The 17,702-nt window shown below is 63.8% G+C and overlaps 1 protein-coding gene across 5 annotated transcripts in view; it reads left to right on the top strand.

Moving 5' to 3' along the window:
* CAMSAP1 (calmodulin regulated spectrin associated protein 1) overlaps nt 1–17,128 on the top strand; it is a 50,587-nt gene extending 33,459 nt beyond the window's left edge. For 3 of the 5 annotated variants that reach the window (XM_021081212.2, XM_021081210.2, XM_021081208.2), the window contains 12 exons: nt 1,163–1,302; nt 1,390–1,486; nt 5,116–5,284; nt 5,687–5,778; nt 6,287–6,371; nt 6,927–9,306; nt 10,064–10,200; nt 10,291–10,499; nt 10,702–10,804; nt 12,182–12,300; nt 12,938–13,056; nt 15,221–17,128. In XM_021081212.2, coding sequence (XP_020936871.2) covers nt 1,163–1,302; nt 1,390–1,486; nt 5,116–5,284; nt 5,687–5,778; nt 6,287–6,371; nt 6,927–9,306; nt 10,064–10,200; nt 10,291–10,499; nt 10,702–10,804; nt 12,182–12,300; nt 12,938–13,056; nt 15,221–15,523 — 3,953 coding nt within the window. In that variant the 3' untranslated portion in view covers nt 15,524–17,128. The remainder of the gene's footprint in view (nt 1–1,162; nt 1,303–1,389; nt 1,487–5,115; nt 5,285–5,686; nt 5,779–6,286; nt 6,372–6,926; nt 9,307–10,063; nt 10,201–10,290; nt 10,500–10,701; nt 10,805–12,181; nt 12,301–12,937; nt 13,057–15,220) is intronic. The other 2 variants (XM_021081211.2, XM_021081209.2) reach the window with 1 other exon arrangement.
* Nucleotides 17,129–17,702: the final 574 nt, after the last annotated feature.

Here is a 17,702-nt window from a genome sequence, read left to right as displayed (position 1 = left end):
AAAAAAAAAAAAAAAAGGATCTTTATACAATTGTTTTGCAACCGTAATACACAGAGAATTCCTACAAGTCAGCAAGAAAAAGATGAGCAGCGCAAGGCAAGGTGAGAGCAGGGTTTCACAGGAGAGGAAGCGGGGGGTGGCTGTGGGCCGGCCAGTGCGCCCTTGGGTGCAGAGCCCCTGGAGCCGCATCTTTATGTTGTCGTGTTTCGTGGTCAGAACTCGAGAAAGGAACCGTCTCTTAGCAGTGGCAGTGCACCCGGTTCCTCAGCTCGTGGAAGGTTCCCTCGAGCTCCGAGCTCGCGTGCACGGCCCGGATGCTGCGCAGGCAGCGTCTGCGGAGACTGCAGGTCGGCGCTCCGCACACACTCCTCCGGGAGCAGTTATCCTCAGAGAAGGCCTGTGTCTCTGGTCTTACTCGTTTCCTCTCTTAGGCCAGGTCGGGTCGTCTCGGCACAGCCACTTCACATTCGGTCTTGAGCTGTCTCTGGGTGTCGTCGTGCTTCCTGTGCGGGGGGCCGCCTCCCTCCGCAGAGCCCGTCCGGCCGGCATGGACCGGGGCTGGCATGGACTGGTCCCGGGCCGGGGCCTGGCCTCCTGCAGAGCAGCGGGAAGGCGAGGCTGTCCTGCACGCGCCTCTGGGCAGCAGAGGGAGGCTTCTGCTGTGCGGCCTGCTGACGCTGGGGCTCAGGAGTGTTCCCGTGCTGCCCTGTGCATCAGCCAGGGGGCCCCGCGTTGGGCTGCCCTCTCCAGGTCATGGAGACAAGCAGGAGAAGGGCTGGAAGAGCAGCTCGGCTGAGCGTGGGCTGGCCCGACGCAGCCGGGGCCCTTAGACAGAAAGGGAGTTGTTCCTGTTCGTGCAATGCTGGAAGCCCGGTGTAAATTTCAGCTAAGTTCTGTGTGCTTTTTAGATGTTAGCACTTAAGTTCACGTCCTGGAGAGTTTTCCTTTCTTCGTAGATGTTTTCTTTCCATGTTTAGCATTACTTACGATTGACGTCTGCATCTCTTCCTGCTGCTGCCTCTTAAGACAGCACCTCTACCTTCATTTCAGATGTTTTCAGTTCAGAGTTATGCACACACACACTCAAGACACACGCATGCGCACACACACGTGTGAAGCCCGATGTCTTTGCAGTGAATCCGCGTGTCTCTCTGCCTCTCAGATATATGCTTGAAGGAGGTGCCGTCGATGGCCGACAGTCTGTACAACATCCGGCTGCTGAGAGAGTTCTCCAACGAGTACCTCAACAGGTGCTTTTATCTCACCCTGGAAGACGTGCTCTACGCGCCCCTGGTGCTGAAGGTACGAGTGAATCCTTGAGCGCACAGCCCTAAAGCCGTGTGCGGAAAAGCTGCTTATGTGTCTTCGGTTTTTCTGTTTTCCTTTTAGCCAAACGTCATGGTTTTTATCGCTGAGCTCTTCTGGTGGTTTGAGAACGTCAAACCCGACTTCGTTCAGCCCAGGGACGTGCACGAGCTGAAAGACGGTGAGTGGCAGGCCTCCGAGCGGCGGCCGCTGGCTCTGCGCGGCCAGGTGCAGTCCCCGAAGGCGGCCCCCCCGGCTGCTCGCTGCACAGCACGGGGCTCCTCTCGGGGACCAAGAGCTGGCACGGCCCGGGTCCCCGGCGGCGGCCGTCCTTGTCCCACAGCGCCAGGTCCAGGGGCCGGTGGGGTCGCTGGGGAGGAGGTCCCAGGTGGCCCCGGTGCGGCTCCGTGGCAGGAGGTACTCTCCCTGATGCCAGCCTCACCCCGTGGCTCTGATTTTTGCCCCTGTAACAAGGAGGAACAGAGTCGGTTTTACCACAGGGTAAAATGAGCTGCCAGCCTTGCGAATCCGTAAACGTTAAAGGACGACACGGGAGAAGGCCATCGTGCCTGTGGTTTCTTAGGAAGAATATAAAAATTTGAGCTGCAGAGGAGAAGAGCAGTAATTAGCACATTAAAATTCAGACCTTTTTTTCATGGAAAGATGATGCAAAGAGTTAAAAAAAGAAAAAAACCAAGCAGCCCCCAGGGCTGGACGATGCCGCAGAACGCCCCCGCCAGCTCGGCGGGGCCCCGAGCCCGCCAGCGCGCCCCGTCTAGGTGAGAGGAAGACGCGCCTCGTGAACGTGGGGCCAGCAAGGCATAGATGCTCTGGAGGAGTGAGCACGAAGGGACGCACACGCGTGCCCACCGTGTCGGCGAGGCGGACCCTCCCCCCGGGCCAGGGCTGGGCAGAGGCACAGGCCAGCTTCCTCGCCCACCCATCAGGGCTCCAGAACCTGGGGGAGACGTGTCCTCTCCTGAGAGGCCCCTCCCGCCGTTCCCACCGTGGTGTCTGCACCTCTGTGGGCCCTGGGACCTCGCCGCTTGCCCAGGAGCCCTGGCTTCCTCCCTCCTGTTGATTCACCCCGAGCACCAGCTGGCACTGGGGCCCAGCCAGGAAATGCACCCGAGCCCGGACCTGGGGCCCGGCCTCCGGGAGATGAGCTGCTTTACTGCAGAGGCGGGGAGGGCTGCGTGGAGGCTGTTGAGTGGGACAGGGAGCGGCAGGCAGCCTCCTGCGGGCAGCCTCTCATCTTGGGAACGAGAGTGGGACCCACCCAGGAGGCAGCGCGCCCTGGGCTGGGGCATGTCTGGTGGGTCTCATGGGCCCAGCCTGTACCCCCGTCGGGTGTCCCCGCCTGCCTCCTGTCCCGTGGGTCCTGTGCTGCCAGGTCACGCTCTCTGATCTCTGGCTGGAGGCGAGCCGAGCCCTGTGGACAGGCAGAGTGTGCACCTGTCTCACCGGAGCCTGGGGCAGTGGGCCTCCCGCGAACTGGCGCCAGGCTTGGGGCTCAGCCCTGGCCCCGTGGAGCCTTGTGGGGGCGCGTCTGTGCCTGTGGCCTCCTGTCCTGTTCGGGGCCATTCCAGCCTCTGTCACCTCCATCACCTTGTGTGTGGCCTGTTGTGCCTGTGTGGTGGGGCTGATGGCCTCCAGTGGCATCTGTCCACCGTCTGAATCCACCCGTCTGCTCACCTAGCTCAGGCCTCCCTTCTCCCATCCGCGGTCATCGGGGTCCCCGTGCGGCTGCATATGGTGCTGGGCCCTGTGCAGCCAGTCCCGAGGCGTCCCTTCATCTCGGGATGAAGTGCTGAGCTTGCGCCGTGACCGCGTGCGTGCCTGATGCACGGCTTGAACATGCGGTCGCTGGGCGTCCTGTGAGCGGGGCACGCGGGCTCAGCTGTGTCCAGCACATGCCGGGCCTCGTATTTTGAAGGTGGTGGTTCTTCGTGGTCCTGCCCGTGCCCCTCCTGCGGGTACCTGCCTTAGGCTGTGGGGCTCTTTCCCGCCCCGATCCCTCCACGGCCTGGGCCCTGGGAGGCGCCCTTCCTGCGTGGCATCCACCGTCTGGGACGTGCTCAGTGCCCCTGAGAAGAGGCTTGTGGGGAGGGACTTGGGGTCCTTTGCATGCGCTTTGGCCTTGGCCTTCGGGTCCTCGCTCCTGGGGCTCTTGCCGGACCACCGGGTCCAGGTGCAGACCTGGCTCGGCCCCTTCCTGGTTTCTTCGCTTGGGACTCGCTGGCTGCCTCTGTTCACCTGGGGAGGCCACGTTCCGTCCCTGTGTCCCTCACGCCCAGGCCCTCGGCCGCCGCTCCTGCTCCTCGGGTCCTGACTGTGGTCTCATCCATGTCGATGCGGCCCTTTCGGGCCGGAGGCAGCCCGGACGCCTCCGTGTGGGTGGCCTGCCCTGGGCTCCTCGACCCTCTGGCGGATCAGCGATCCCAAGGTGGTGGTGGCCCCTCACGTGGTCGGGGCCGGGCTGCTTAGCCGTGTGCTGCACGGGCCGGGCCCTCCTGAGCCACGTGTCTGGGGATCCTCCCAGGTTAGCACCCTGCCCTGATCCAGGACTCTGGCTGTGGCTCAGCCCCACTGGTCTCGCTCTCAGGTCCAGCCCGTGCACAGAGACCTGGTGGCCGGGACGGGAGCCCGGCCAGGTCCCCTAGGCAGGGCCTGGGGCGGGGGGCCTGCTTCGGCTTCGCAGAGTTCCAGGGGGTCTGAGGCTCGAGGTTTTCAAGGCCCGTGGGTCAGGGTCCACGTGGCTGCCTCCTGGCAGCTGGCCTCCTGATCCTTGTCCTGGGTCAGCCTTAGCTCTCCCCCCAGTGTGTGTCACTGCCCGTTGCTGTCCCTGTCATTCTCCTGGGTCTCCTCAAGCTCCGGGGGTGCAGGGCAGCCACCCCGTCCCAAGGTGCTGGGAACCCCCTCCTTGCCCTCACCACCCAAGCTGCTGCGCTCTGCCAGACTCCCCCAGGGGACTGCCACCCTGCCAGGGCTATCTGGGCTCCAGCTGCCACATTGCTGGGTCCTTGTTGCCAGCTGGATGGATGGTGAGGGGTCCAGCCCTTTCACCTTGGACTGCCCTGGCCCCATCTCTCTTGGGGCAGCCTTCTGGGGGGTAGCCTCAAGATGGGGTTCCTGTTCAGACTGGAGCTTCGGGCTCGGCCTGATCTTCCCACCCAACTGCATGGGCAGCCAAGTGCCCGCTGAGATGGTCGGTCACGTGCTGGGCCCCAACGGCCGGTCCTTTCCTCAGCTGAGGGGCCCCAGTGATGAGGCTGCTGTCGTGTCAGAGCCACGTCCTCCAGTGCAGATTTTGTTGTTCTGGTCTCTGGTAGCTTTTGTGGTGCAACATTTGTCGTGTTTGTAACAGAACAATACACGTGTTGACCTGAAACCAGGTATCTTGGGGGAAATTTGGTTTCAAGTAAATTTGCATTATTTTTAGTGCCTATAAAAATGGACTTCTAAGAGTTCCTGTCGTGGCGCAGTGGTTAATGAATCCGACTAGGAACCATGAGGTTGCGGGTTCAACCCCTGGCCTCGCTCAGTGGGTTAAGGATCCGGTGCTGCCATGAGCTGTGGTGTGGGTCTGGGACACGGCTTGGATCCTGTGTTGCTGTGGCTGTGGCGTAGGCCAGTGGCTACAGCTCCGATTAGATCCCTGGCCTGGGAACCTCCATATGCCGCGGGTGCGGCCCTAGAAAAGGCAAAAAGACCAAAAAAAAAAAAAAAAAAAGACTTCTCAAAAAGATTCTTCTTGCAAATGTGACTGTAAATAATATAGCTATTTCTGTAAATTTGTTGTTTCTGCAGCTAAATCAGTGTCACACCAAAAAAGCAGTCGGCCTCCTGTTCCTATCTCCAACGCCACCAAGCGCAGCTTCCTGGGCGGCCCTGCAGCAAGCCCGGCCGACCCGCAGCCCCCCGCCCAGCTGCAGGCGGAGGGCTGTCACCGGCACCCTCTCGAAGAGCCTGAGCACGTGTAAGCCTGCCTGCTTTCGGAACCAAGCCGCCGCCCCGTCTCCCTTTGCTTGCTGGCTTGTGATTCCTCGGGAGGTGCCTTTTCCGAAGGGGAAGGGGTCGTAGAAACGGCGCCCAGGAGTAGGTGGTGAGGACGGGAACCTTAGCGCGGACTTGAACTTACCATGAACACCTGAGGCTCCTGTGTGACAGGCTGTCCCAGGGGTCCGAGGGCCCCCTCGCTGCAGTTTGGGTGTTTTCCCCAAGTTTGAAATCCTTGGGGCTTTTTCGTTCGTCTTTACAGTAAGTAATTTTTCCCAAAGAGCCTGTGGACGCAGGCTTGGTCTCTGGCTTCTCATGCATTTGTTTCCGAACGTGAGGGTGGAGGAGGTGCTCATTTTCTTCCCGTCCTTTTTGCATTCAGGGGGAGAGGGGCGTCTGCTTTCAGCCCGTCGCATCCTCTGTTGCCCCTGAGACAGAAGCAGCAGAAGGCGATGCAGGGAGAAGAGCCCCTGGGTAAGAGGCGCCCTCTCCTGCGGGCCCCCTTCGCCCCGCCCGAGCTCTTTCGCGCAGTAGCTCAAGATGCTCCCACCGTGACCCTGGTGACTTAGGCCGGAGGACAGTGGCGGGACGCGCGCTCATTTCCCTTGCTGCGCTTAGAGCTTGTGGTCTTTGCCGTGACGATACTGTCACAACCTGATGAGTTGCCTGTGGAGCCCAGAAAGTGGCTGGTGCCCCGAAGCAGGGGCCTCCAGGGACGGTCTCCGATGGGTGGTTTCATTGCCCGGGACGGCGTGTGCTTGAGTCCGGCCTGTAGTGGACGTCCAGGCCTTCCCTGCCGGGGACCCACGGGCTGCTCGTGGATGGCCCCCAGCCCCTTGTTGCGACAGTGGGGAATCCTGCCGGGACGACCTGCTCTCCCTGAGCACTTCGGGGCGCGGCCCCGCGGGGGGTGGTGGTCAGAGCGAGGGAGGGCCGCGCGCCGTGGAACCACCGCCTAACGCGCTGTTCCCTCCACTTGCAGACCCGCGGCACCGCTCCAATTCCTTAACCCGCGCGGACGGGCAGCCCCGAGGTGCAGCCGTCGCCTGGACGGAAAAGAGAAGCAGGTGAACCGTCTGTGTTTCAGAGACGCTTCCCCCTGCAGCGGTGTTCGGCTGGCACGGCGGTGCTGCCACACGGGTCCCAGGACCCGTGGGGCTCCCTGGAGGCCAGAACTGTCCCCAGGACGATCCTGGGGTGCACGCGGAGGATGCTGTCACAGCAGAGTTCCTCCCAGCCAGACGTGGGGTCCGGGCAGCCAGCGGAGAGGCCGCCTGCGCGCGGAGGCGCTGCTCTCTCTACCGCTGTTGGTTGGTTCTAGAGAGCGTGGCCATTGGCCTGGAGTCTAGAAAACGGCTCGGCTTTCCTTTCTGGGTGACGAGTGCGGTGAGGCGGTGCAGGCGCCTCGGGGCCTCTGCCGGCCCGGGGGGCGGAGCTGGAGTGTCTGAAGCCGAGGGCCCTCTGGGCTCCTTTTGTGCCGGTGGAGGAGGGTTCACGTCTCCTGTGTTCGAGACTCGGGGTCTCTTGGTGCCTCGTGTCCTCGTCGCTCACGTGCTGGGGCAGCCTCCGGGGCAGGCGGCGGCGGCCGGTCCCACGGGCTGTTTGTTCTCCCCACGTTGCAGGCCTGTGTCGCAGCCGGGGCCCTTCGCCCTCCATCACGCCGCCAGCTGCGACGTGGACCCCGGCTCCAGCGACAGCGTCAGCCTGGCCCGCTCCATCAGCAAGGACAGCCTGGCCTCCAACGTCGTGCATCTGACGCCGCAGAACCAGCCGCAGCCCGCGGCCCCCAAGGCCGGCGGGAAAGGCCTCCTGAGCAGCGTCGACCTCGACGACGAGGACGAGGAGCTCCTGGCCATCGTCAGGACGGACGCGGCTCCCCGGGGCGGCGACCCGCGCCTGCCGGCTGGGGCCAGGTCTCCGCAGGGGCTGGCGGAGCCCTTGGCAAGTAGGCCCGACAGTTTCTTCCTGGAGCCGCTGATGCCGGCCGTGCTCAGGCCGGCCAAGGAGAAGCAGGCCGTCACCAAGGAGGACGAGTGCGGGGAGGGGCGGCCCAGGGCCTGCCCCCCGAGGCGGTCTGGAGAGGGCCCCCAGCCCCCGGGGCGCAAGCGGCCGTCCGGCACTCACGGCGGTCGCGACTGGAGCAGGACTTTCAGCCCCATCTCCTGCTCCGAGCTCCCCGCCGGCTTCGAGCCCGTGCCCGCCGAGGCAGGGCCGCGGGCGGCGGGGGAGGCCCGAGGCGGGGCCCTGGCCGGCAGCGGGCTCGAGCCGTTCTCTCAGGGACAGCCTGCCGACGGCTTCTTCCTTCACGTGGCCAGAGCCGAGGAGGACGCGGAGGGCAGGTTCCGCGGGAGCTGCACGCGCAGCCCGGGCGCCCGCGGCCCGGAGCCCTGGGCCGCCCTGCGGCAGGACTCGGACTCCGACGTCGCCGACCTGGAGGACGCCGAGCAGGACTTCGCCGGCGAGGACCAGCCCGCGGCGGCTGCCAGGTCCGGTGGCGGGGAGGAGGAGTCGGCCAAGCTGCAGGAGGACCTGAAGGTGAAGGAGCACGAGGACAAGGACGATGCCAGCGGCCGCTCGAGCCCGTGCCTCAGCACTGTCTCCCAGGTGAGCAGCGTCTCCGCGGCCAGCGGGAGCGTGAAGATGACCAGCTTCGCCGAGAGGAAGCTCCAGAGGCTCAACAGCTGCGAGACCCGGTCGAGCACCAGCAGCTCGCAGAAGACCACGCCCGACGCCTCGGAGAGCGGCCCGGCCCCGCTGACCACGTGGAAGCAGCGCCGGGAGCAGAGCCCGACCCGGCAGGGCAGGGACCACGCCAGCCTCCTGGCCTCGGAGCTGGTGCAGCTGCACATGCAGCTGGAGGAGAAGCGCAGGGCCATCGAGGCGCAGAAGAAGAAGATGGAGGCGCTGTCGGCGCGGCAGCGCCTGAAGCTGGGCAAGGCGGCCTTCCTGCACGTGGTCAAGAAGGGGCGGCCCGACGCGGCCCCTCAGCCGCTGAAGGCCGAGGTCCTGGCGGGCACGTTCGCCCAGCACAACGGGGACGAGCTGGGCGGGTCCCGGGCCGGGGGCCTCCTGGGCAAGGAGCAGGGCCGGGAGGCGCTGCTGGGGTCTCCGGACCTGGACGCGGAGGGCCTGGCCCTCGTGCAGCTGCACCGGCTGAAGGACCCCGCCGGCCTCCCCGAGCTGGAGGGGAGCACGGCGCTCTCCGCGGCGCTCCTGGAGGCCGGCGCCGGCGAGGGGGCGGGCGCGGGCGAGTGCGGCCTGTCCCTCGAGCGGCTGAACGAGGCCATCAGCGCGCTGCGGCAGGCTCTCCTCCGGGTCTCCCAGCAGCAGGAGCAGCTGCTCAGGTCCCCCACGGCGCCCACGCCGGGCCCCAGCGGCGGCTCCCAGGACCCCCAGGCCACGGCGGCCGTGGGCTCTGTCGAGCCCCTCTCCCCCACGGGCTTGGCCGGTCACCGCAAGCCCCCCCGGCTCGGGCAGGGGCGCAACTCCCGCGCGGGGAGGCCGGCCGAGCTGAAGGTGCCGAAGGAGCGACAGCAGGGCCCCTCCCGGAGCAAGACCCCCACGCCCGGCGTCGAGACCCTCCCGCACGCACGGGCCTGCGCCCCTCGGACGCCCTCGGACCTGGGCTGGGACGGTGCCGCCGACTTTGGGAGCGAGGCTCAGGAGAAGCGCTTCTTCGACAGCTACAGGCTCCACGCCGACAGCAACCGGCGGACGCTTGTCGCGTCCTCCTCCAAGGACACCAACATCCTGTCGGAGCAGCTGGGCTTCAGGGAGGCCCTGGAGGGCGGGGGGAAGGAGGCGGGCCTCGGCGCCCTCGCCGCCCCGGAGAAGGAGGACGCGCCCCTGGACGAGCCCCCGAGGAGCAAGGCCAGCCTCATCCAGGTGGACCTCTCGGACCTCAGGGCCCCCGACGAGGACGGGGAGGCGGAAGGCCGCGAGAACTCCGTGGACCTCGGCAGCGAAGGCGACCAGAAGCCGGGCGTCGGCTTCTTTTTCAAGGTAAGCTCGGGACAGGTGCCACCCCCGTACCTCCGTCGGGAGGCGTTTTCCGAGGACCGGGAGAGACGCGTGCAGCTTGGCTTGGGGGGCCCACGGTCCCCACGAGGACCCAGCTCCCCAGAGGAGCCTGGCTCGGACCAGCAGAGCCTTCCGTACGGGTGCGAAGCACGAGTCTCGTGGCTTTGTCGCCCGTCACAACACGCTTCTCTTTTGACGGTCTTCCCGCCACCCAGAGTGAAAACGCCTCCTCCTCGCTCGCAGGCCCCCAGAGCAGGCGATGGCCACGTGGAGCCTCTGGGCCAGGGTTTGCTGAGCCCTGTTGCGGGGCCTGCGCGGGCTAGAAACTTGGGGAGACGCTCGTTTCTGTTCGTGCGCGACTGGTCATTGCTCTCTGGGGGAGGGAGCAGCGCCTGTGCCTCTTTGTCATCCTGGCTGCCCGGGAGGCGGCCGGCACAGCGCAGCGCCGGCGGGCCTGCCTTCCAGGGGACGCGGCCGGGTGTCTGCAGGTGACCCTCAGCAGGCGAGTGGCCATCCAGCGTCAGTGCCCGTTGCCCGCGCGGTTTGTGGGGCAGGTGGAGCTCCGTGTCCGCAGGCTCCCGGGGCTTTGGCCGGCGCGTCCTTCTGCTCGTGTTTCCGTGTCCGTGAAGAGGAGTGAGACGTGCCCGGGCCCCGCTGGCGCTGTCTCGCGGTGTGATGGGACCCGCTGCGGGTGCCGCCAGGGTGGGGCCCGCCGGCTCTAGGTGGCTCTGCCTTGCAGGACGAGCAAAAAGCGGACGACGAGCTGGCCAAGAAGCGGGCGGCCTTCCTCCTGAAGCAGCAGCGCAAGGCGGAGGAGGCCCGCGTGCGGAGGCAGCAGCTGGAGGCGGAGGTCGAGCTCAAGAGAGACGAGGCCCGGTAGGTGGTCGCGGCACGCGCGGGCCCCTGATGCCCTCGCCGCCCGCGGGTGCCCGGGGCTGACGGCCTGCCGGCCGCTCCTCCCGCCAGGCGCAAAGCGGAGGAGGACCGGATCCGCAAGGAGGAGGAGAAGGCGCGGCGTGAGCTCATCAAGCAGGAGTACCTGCGCCGGAAGCAGCAGCAGATCCTGGAGGAGCAGGGCCTGGGGAAGCCCAAGGCCAGGCCCAAGAAGCCACGGCCCAAGTCCGTCCATCGCGAGGAGCCGAGTGGCGACTCCGGACCCAAGAGCGCCTCCACCCGTGAGCACCTCGGCCTGCCGGGCGCCCCCCAAGCTGGGGGGGTGGGGGCGGAGGCCTCTCCCCTCGGACCGAAGGGAGAGTCAGGGCCGAGCGCTCGTGGCCGGGCCGTGAGAGGTGTGGCCGCAGGGAGGTCCCCCAGCGCCGGGCCCGGCGAGGCCGCACGAATGTCTCACGAGCATTTCTCGTCTCTGGTCTCTGGCAGCCGACAACCTGAGCCGGGCCCAGTCGGGCTCCAGCCTGTCCTTGGCCTCGGCCACGACCACGGAGCCCGAGAGCGTCCACTCGGGGGGCACGCCTTCCCAGCGGTGAGCAGGCCCCTCCGGTGGGCAGGGCTGTGGGCCATGGGCCGTAGCTGTCGTCCAGAGCAGCGGCAGCCACTTCCTGGGTTCAGTCCGTCTCTTCGTTGTCCCTGTCCCGCCCGCCCAGCGCCCCCTGCGCTCTCGGCGGAGCTGTCGGGGGTGCGTTGACGGCGTCTCGCTCTTCATCCTTCCACCGCGGGCCCGCGTTCTCCCGGCGGGGACGTTGCTCCGCGCCACCATGGTCACACCAGCCCTCCCATCGGGTCCCCTTCCGCCTGCCTTGGGGCCAGCTGTCCGAGCGTGTCCGCGGGGCCCAGGGCCCTCTTCCTCTCCGGGTCTCCTCCCTGCGGGGAGGTCCTCAGCCTGCGCTGTTCCCTGGGCCTTGGCTCCTGGGCTGCGTCCAGGCCGGGTAGGCCGTCGCCTCGCCCTGTTGGGCTTCCCCACGCTTAGGTCAGGGCCGTGCGTCTTGCAGGGAGCCCCGAGAGGAGGCTGGGTCTTCCTGGGGCCCCTGCCGCGTGTCACCTCGACCGCGGACCCCTTGTGATCGAAGGCTCGTCGGGAGGCGCTTGGGGTCGGGACCCTGTTGATGGCCCTGAGCGCCCGCCCGCCGACCCCCTTCGTCGCCGCTGCCTCCCCTCGGCAGAGTCCCTGCCTGTCCTTTACTACGCGTGGTGTGTCCTGTGGCTGAGGGACGTTGTCCTCCACCTCGCGTGTCCGGCAGTTTCTTGTCACCCGGGCTCCGTGGAGGACGCCTCCTCGGCTCTGGGCTCTGTCTGCAGTTTTGTTCAGGTGGCCACTTACCTGGGTTGGGTTCACACTTGGACCGCACCTGCCTCTCAGGCGAGTACCCGTCTCACTGCTGTTGGGTCCGCTGTGCTCAGCAGAGTCTGCCCTGCAGGGACGCGGCGCTGGCCACCAGGGACCAGAGGCACTGCGCCTGGGGGCTTGGGCTTGGCCCACTGCTCCCTCCTTCTTTCCCGGGGGTCCTGTGCCTAGGTTGGCAGCAGCCCAGATGGTGCAGGCTGGACCCTCGGTCCCCCAGGCAGCAGGGCTGAGTCCGTCGTCCTGTCGCGTTGGGATTGCGTGGGGCGACCCTCCCTGACGGGGTCCCTCCCCTCCAGGCTGTGCGCCTCCGTCACCCGGTGGTGCCCGAGGGGCTGGGGTTTTGTGTCTCGCCCAGTTTGTCATCACGGTCCCTGGGATGGGGGCAGGCCGGCCTCTCTCCCCTACCGCTGCCGTGCTTCCCTCCATGGCCGGCAGCCCTACTCTGCGGATCCTGCAGCATGGCCCATTTCGGGGGGGGGGTCCCCCAAGCCAGCGCCAGCTGTGGGCGAGGGATGTGCCCGCCACCATCCCAGTCTCCCCTCTGTCCCTTTTTCTCAGCAGAGTTGAGTCACTGGAAGCCTTGCCCATCTTGAGCCGCAACCCCAGCAGGAGCACGGACAGAGACTGGGAGACGGCGTCCGCGGCCTCCTCCCTCGCCTCGGTGGCTGAGTACACAGGTGACGGCCTGCTGCCACCGCGGGTCCCGGGGAACGGGCCTGGAGTCCGCACTGCCCCAGGGCTTAGGCGGGTCTCCTGGGTGCTCTGGAACGTCCCCCTTGGAAACCTTACTGTTTTCTGCTTTTGTCTTTTTCATGTCAAAGGAGCTGGAATTAGAAAAGCAAGGCAGTGTCTTATCATGTGAACCTTTTCCTTCGTTTATTTAAAATCTATAACAGGATTCTCTCATGTATTTGAGGTGGCTTTTACTTCCCATTTTCATTTTTTTTAAGTTTTCTTTTCTCTCTATGTCCACACCCACAGCATATGGAGGTTCTCAGACCAGGGCCGAATCGAAGCTGCAGCTGAGGCCTATGCCACAGTCGTGCCAGTGCCGGAGCCGAGCTGCATCTGCGACCTACACCACAGTTTGCAGCAAAGCCAGACCCTTAACCCACTGAGTGGGGCCAGGGATCGAACCTGTGTCCTCATGGACTCTAGTCCCTGGGCCACAGCATACTTCCCACCTTCCAGACACCGTGAACCTCACTAACTCGGCCTACCCGTTGCTTGGTTCTGCGAAATCATTGGCTTTCTTTTGTGCGCGTGTCTGTGGCGTAAATGTTAATTTTGCAAATGTTGGCCTGGTTTTCATAGGTCCCAAGCTCTTTAAGGAGCCCAGCAGCAAATCAAACAAACCGATTATTCATAACGCCATCTCCCATTGCTGTCTGGCTGGAAAAGTGAATGAACCCCACAAGAATTCAATACTGGAGGCAAGTATCAGTCGTTAGCGCGAGCATTCGCGGAGAGGAAGCGTGCTTCTGGCCGCCGGTCTCGTTCTCCCAGGGGCCCCTCTGCTTACGCAGCCCAGGCTTCTGGGCCTTTGCGGTGGGGCAGCTCCGCGGAAGAGGATGCAGACGAGTGAGGCTGTCCGGGGCGGGCAGTGGGGGGCGGGTGGGGTTTCTCTGCAGGGCGGAGCGCCAGCAGGCCTGGTTTGGTGGCTGAGGGCAGGTTGGCTGTGGGTGGAGGAGGTGGGAGGGCTTTGTAGGAGGGACTCCGGCCAGCTCGGCGCTGGGGCTGCTGGCGAAGTGGAAGTTTGGGGTCAAGTGCTGGTGGTTTGTATCCTGTTATGTGGACTGTGCCCCCTCTGCTATAGCAGGACTGCCAGGCCTCGGTCATGAGTGGTGAACAGGGCAGCGCCAGCACCTAGAAGGTTGGAAGGCAGTTGGTGGTCGAGGGTCCGGCTTCGGGCTGTGTGTCTGTGAGCTGACTGAAGGTCAGGCTCGGGGTGGCCGCACAGGGGCTGGGTGCCCCTCCTTGTTACGTGTCGTTGTGCTGCTCCAGCCCCTGGGTTGGTCAGAGAGCGAACCACCTGGGTGCAAGGCGGCCCCCTCAGGGTCACACAGGTCACGCCAGCTTGGCCGCCGTGGTCTGCTCGGCCATGACATCCCAGCGGACAGCCACACACGGACCGGAGGGCATGGCTCAGTCCTCGAAAAGCCAAGTCCACAAAGGCAGATGGTGCCCAACCATGGCCGCAGCCATCCCGAGGCAGGGACAGGCCATCTGGCGAGAGTGAAAGGGGCGCCTGCAGGGGCGGTAGGCTGGTCAGCGGGTCTCATTAGGCAGTCTTGTTTGCTCAGAGGCCTGGAGCTGGGGGCTGCCCTGCAGATCTGTGGGGGCAGGCACAGGCACAGGCACAAGGAGGGGCCTGATTCTCCAGTTTAGGCTGGAACCTGGGAGTTGGAGGGTGGAGGTCGCAGGGCTGCTCCTGGGGACCAGGCCTCTGTGGGCTAAAGGGACTGGTCTTTGCATTGAGTGAGGCAGGGGCGGGGCTGGGCCAAGGGGCCACATGGGGAGGCCAGAGGGCCTGGTCCGGGGTCCCGCCTTGCATCTCGTTCTGGTCGTGTTTAGGTACAGTCGCTGTGTAGCCGAACACTTGCCGTGCTGCCGTCAGGGCTCATGGTGGTGTAACGAGCGCGTGTTGGTGCCTTGTTCCCTTTATGACGGGGCGACTTTGCCTCGCACGTCTGGGCAGCGTTCACCTGTCCGTCTGTGGGTGGACATCTGGGTTGTTTGGACTTGCCGCCTGTTCCGAATGATGCTGCTGTGGACATGGGTGTGCCGGCTCCATGCGAAGCCTGCTGTAGTTTCTCTCCAGAGCACGACTCGGAGAATTGCTGAGCCACGTGGTAACGAACTCTCTGAGCAGCTGCCCCGCCCGATTTCCACAGCGGCCGTAGCGCCCGCCCCTCCCCGCTCCAGCGGCTTCTTCACGCCCTCACCCACACCTGCTCTTGTCTGTCTGCGTCTAGCCCGGTGCTTGTGACCGCCGCCCCGATGTGGTTTGGATCTGCGTTTCCCTGACGGCCAGTGATGTGGGGCATCTTTTCATGTGATTGATTTTTCACTTAATCTTTTTTTTTTTTTTGGTCTTTTTGCCATTTTTGGCTGCTCCCGCGGCATATGGAGGTTCCCAGGCTAGGGGTCGAATCAGAGCTGTAGCTGCCAGCCTATGCCAGAGCCACAGCAACGCGGGATCTGAGCCCCGTCTGCAACCCGCACCACAGCTCACGGCAACGCCGGAACCTTAAGCCACTGAGCAAGGGCAGGGACCGAACCCGCAACCTCGTGGTTCCTAGTCGGATTCGTTAACCACTGCGCCACGACGGGAACTCCACGATTTTTCACTTAATCTTAAAAGCCTTTTTTCCCTTGGCGGCTTGACTTCTTCCTAAGTGACACCTCAGTGGTGAATGATGCTCCAGTGAACGGATAACTTGGAATTTTGCAGTCGGAAGGGAGGAGGGTGTCCTGGTAAAGAGCCCGCCTGGCGGGCGGGGGGTGGGGGGTGGTTAGCTGTCTGCAGGCCCCTGGGTCAGGCCTGGGCGGCCGAGACACTCACGCTCCGTCCCATCCCTCACTCGTTCCTCACAGGAGCTGGAGAAGTGTGACGCCAATCACTACATCATACTGTTTCGCGACGCTGGCTGCCAGTTCAGGGCACTTTACTGCTACTATCCCGACACTGAGGAAATCTACAAACTGACGGGCACGGGGCCAAAGAGCATCACCAAGAAGATGATCGACAAGCTGTACAAGTACAGCTCCGACCGGAAACAGTTCAACCTGATCCCGGCCAAAACCATGTCCGTCAGTGTGGACGCACTCACCATCCACAGCCACTTGTGGCAGCCCAAGCGGCCCGCGGTGCCAAAGAAGACCCAGACTCGTAAATGACCCCGGTGCGGGCAGGAGCGAGGACATGCCGGCCGATCGATATTTATTATGTTCATCCTTTTGGGTACGAAGTGTGCAGAATCACAGACCTTTTTCAAAGAGGCTTCTGGACCCGAGGAAACCCTCCCTCAGCTCCCCGCACGCAGGGTGGCAGTGGAGCCGGAGCGAGGAGCCGGCTCCGTATCCCGTGGCTCGTGGCCGCCCTGGTCACTGCGCTCAGGGGGGCTCCCGGAGGAGGGAACGCGGGTGCAGGAGCTCCAGCGGCGGCTCCTTTTACTTGAAGTTCTCCTTGAGTGTAGATTACAAGCGAGTTGCTTTCCTTTCTCGTCTCTCGCCTGCCCCCCTTTGCACATGACCTGCCACCCCTCTTGCTGGCCAGCTGTGATCTCGTGAGTTAGGGACGGAGAGTCGGTCTCAGGGCAGGTGTTTGAATGCCTCTGAGAGAGAGATTCGTACGGGACCTTTTTCATTTGGGAACTTGTATTGATTGATTGATTGTGTCTACTGCCAATGTTTATATCCAGTTCCAAGGTTTCTGAAGAAGAATTCTTGTTCCTTGCTGCTCAGAAAAAGTTTACCGAAAATACCAGTTCACTAAAAGCACTGAAATCTGCCAAGTCTGTCTTCTGCTAAGTACCGTTTACACGTACAGCGGGCCCTTGCCGCCACGTGGCCGTGGGACGTGGATGCTACGCTTGCCAGCCCTGGCCTCGTTGAACTCAGGCAAGTCGAGCAGGTGGCGGCCTCGTGACGTTTTGGGCACAGCGCTCCAATGAGGTGTTCACTTTAATAAAGACAGATTTTGGTAAAGTAGAGTATTTTTCACTCTGAGCATGTTTCTCTTAAAAGGTGATGCACTTAAGCTGACGGTTCTCATAGTGTTTTCATCACTGTCCCGGCCCGATTCTCGCTTTGGAAGAGCAGCGCGCCCTCAGAGGGGCGTGCAGGTCTCAGCCCAGCTTGCGGGTTTTGTTTTGTCGCTTAATTCAATTCAGTGGTGATTTGCAGCCTCTCGGAACTGTCCCCCAAGGAAGCAGGCTGTCCTGGGTTCTCTCTGTGCTGGTCCCAGCGGTCACCGGTGCCTCCCTGGACCAGATGGTCCCTGGGGCAGGTAGGTCCCCACCTGGCCTCTGCCGACACCTGTGCACCCGACCGGCTGCTCCGACCGCCGGAAGGTTCTGGAGTCACTTATGTTAGTTTTGCACATGCTTTTTGGGGAGTGTTACTTGAATCTTTCTCAAACCGCGGGAAAAAACAGAAGGATCAATAGGAGAAGTCAGACCAGAAGACTGTCGGTGGTTTTAGGTGAAAAGGGGAGCGCACCTGCACGCGAGGACGCAGAGGCCCCCCCACCCCTGCCCTGCCCCGGCCCCTCGGCGATTTCGGCCGGAGCGGGCCCTGTGTCCGGCAGCCCTGCCTCCGCGGGCGGTGGGAGGCTGTGCGGCTCCTCCCGCTGCGTGTGCACCGGCCCTGGGGCTTCCCCTTCCCGTGCTGTCCACGCGTGTGCTTTGCTTCCCCCTGTACGTTTGATATTATATGATTATATTTATTTTAAGAAGACACTGAAATGTAATAAATTAACTAATTTCCTTTTATGGTCACGTGTGTGAGGTTGTCCCGGCTCGTTTTGTTGGCCAGTCTCCCAGCCCTGCTGAGGAGACGCTTCATGTGTCTTTGAGTTATAACCAGCTTCCTTTGAGTTAACCAGCACACTTTTGGTTGACCAGCATCCTTGTGTTAACCGGCACACTTAGTTAAACCAGCATCCTTATGTTAACCAGCACACTTAGTTAAACCAGCATCCTTATGTTAACCGGCACACTTAGTTAAACCAGCATCCTTGTGTTAACCGGCTTGCTTTTGTTGGCCGGCATCCTTTCCGTTGGGAGGTCACACCCTCCTTCCAGAGCAGTGAGGGCACACGTGTGGCAGTCCCCTGCCGCTGAGTCGGGGAGGTGGGCGTCTCTCCCGGCACCGGCGCCGGCCTGGGACGTCGCCTTCCTGCCCAGCCTCCGGCCGAGCGGGCTCTCTCCAGACGGCCGGTCAGCCCGCGGAGCCCTGCAGGGCCTGGACCGCGCCGCTCCCGGGCGCCCGCGTGTTGGCGGCGGCGGCGGCGGCGTTGAGCTCCGTGGCTGCCGGGGCCTCCCTGCGACCAGCGTGCTCGCTCGCCAGCCGCGCG

This window comes from Sus scrofa, chromosome 1 (genome assembly GCF_054392235.1).
Source record: "Sus scrofa isolate SSC_HxYL_T2T_F1_AM1 chromosome 1, Sscrofa_HxYL_maternal_Yorkshire_Landrace_v2.0, whole genome shotgun sequence".
NCBI lineage: Eukaryota > Metazoa > Chordata > Mammalia > Artiodactyla > Suidae > Sus > Sus scrofa.
This window is presented reverse-complemented; position numbering and strand designations above follow the sequence as displayed.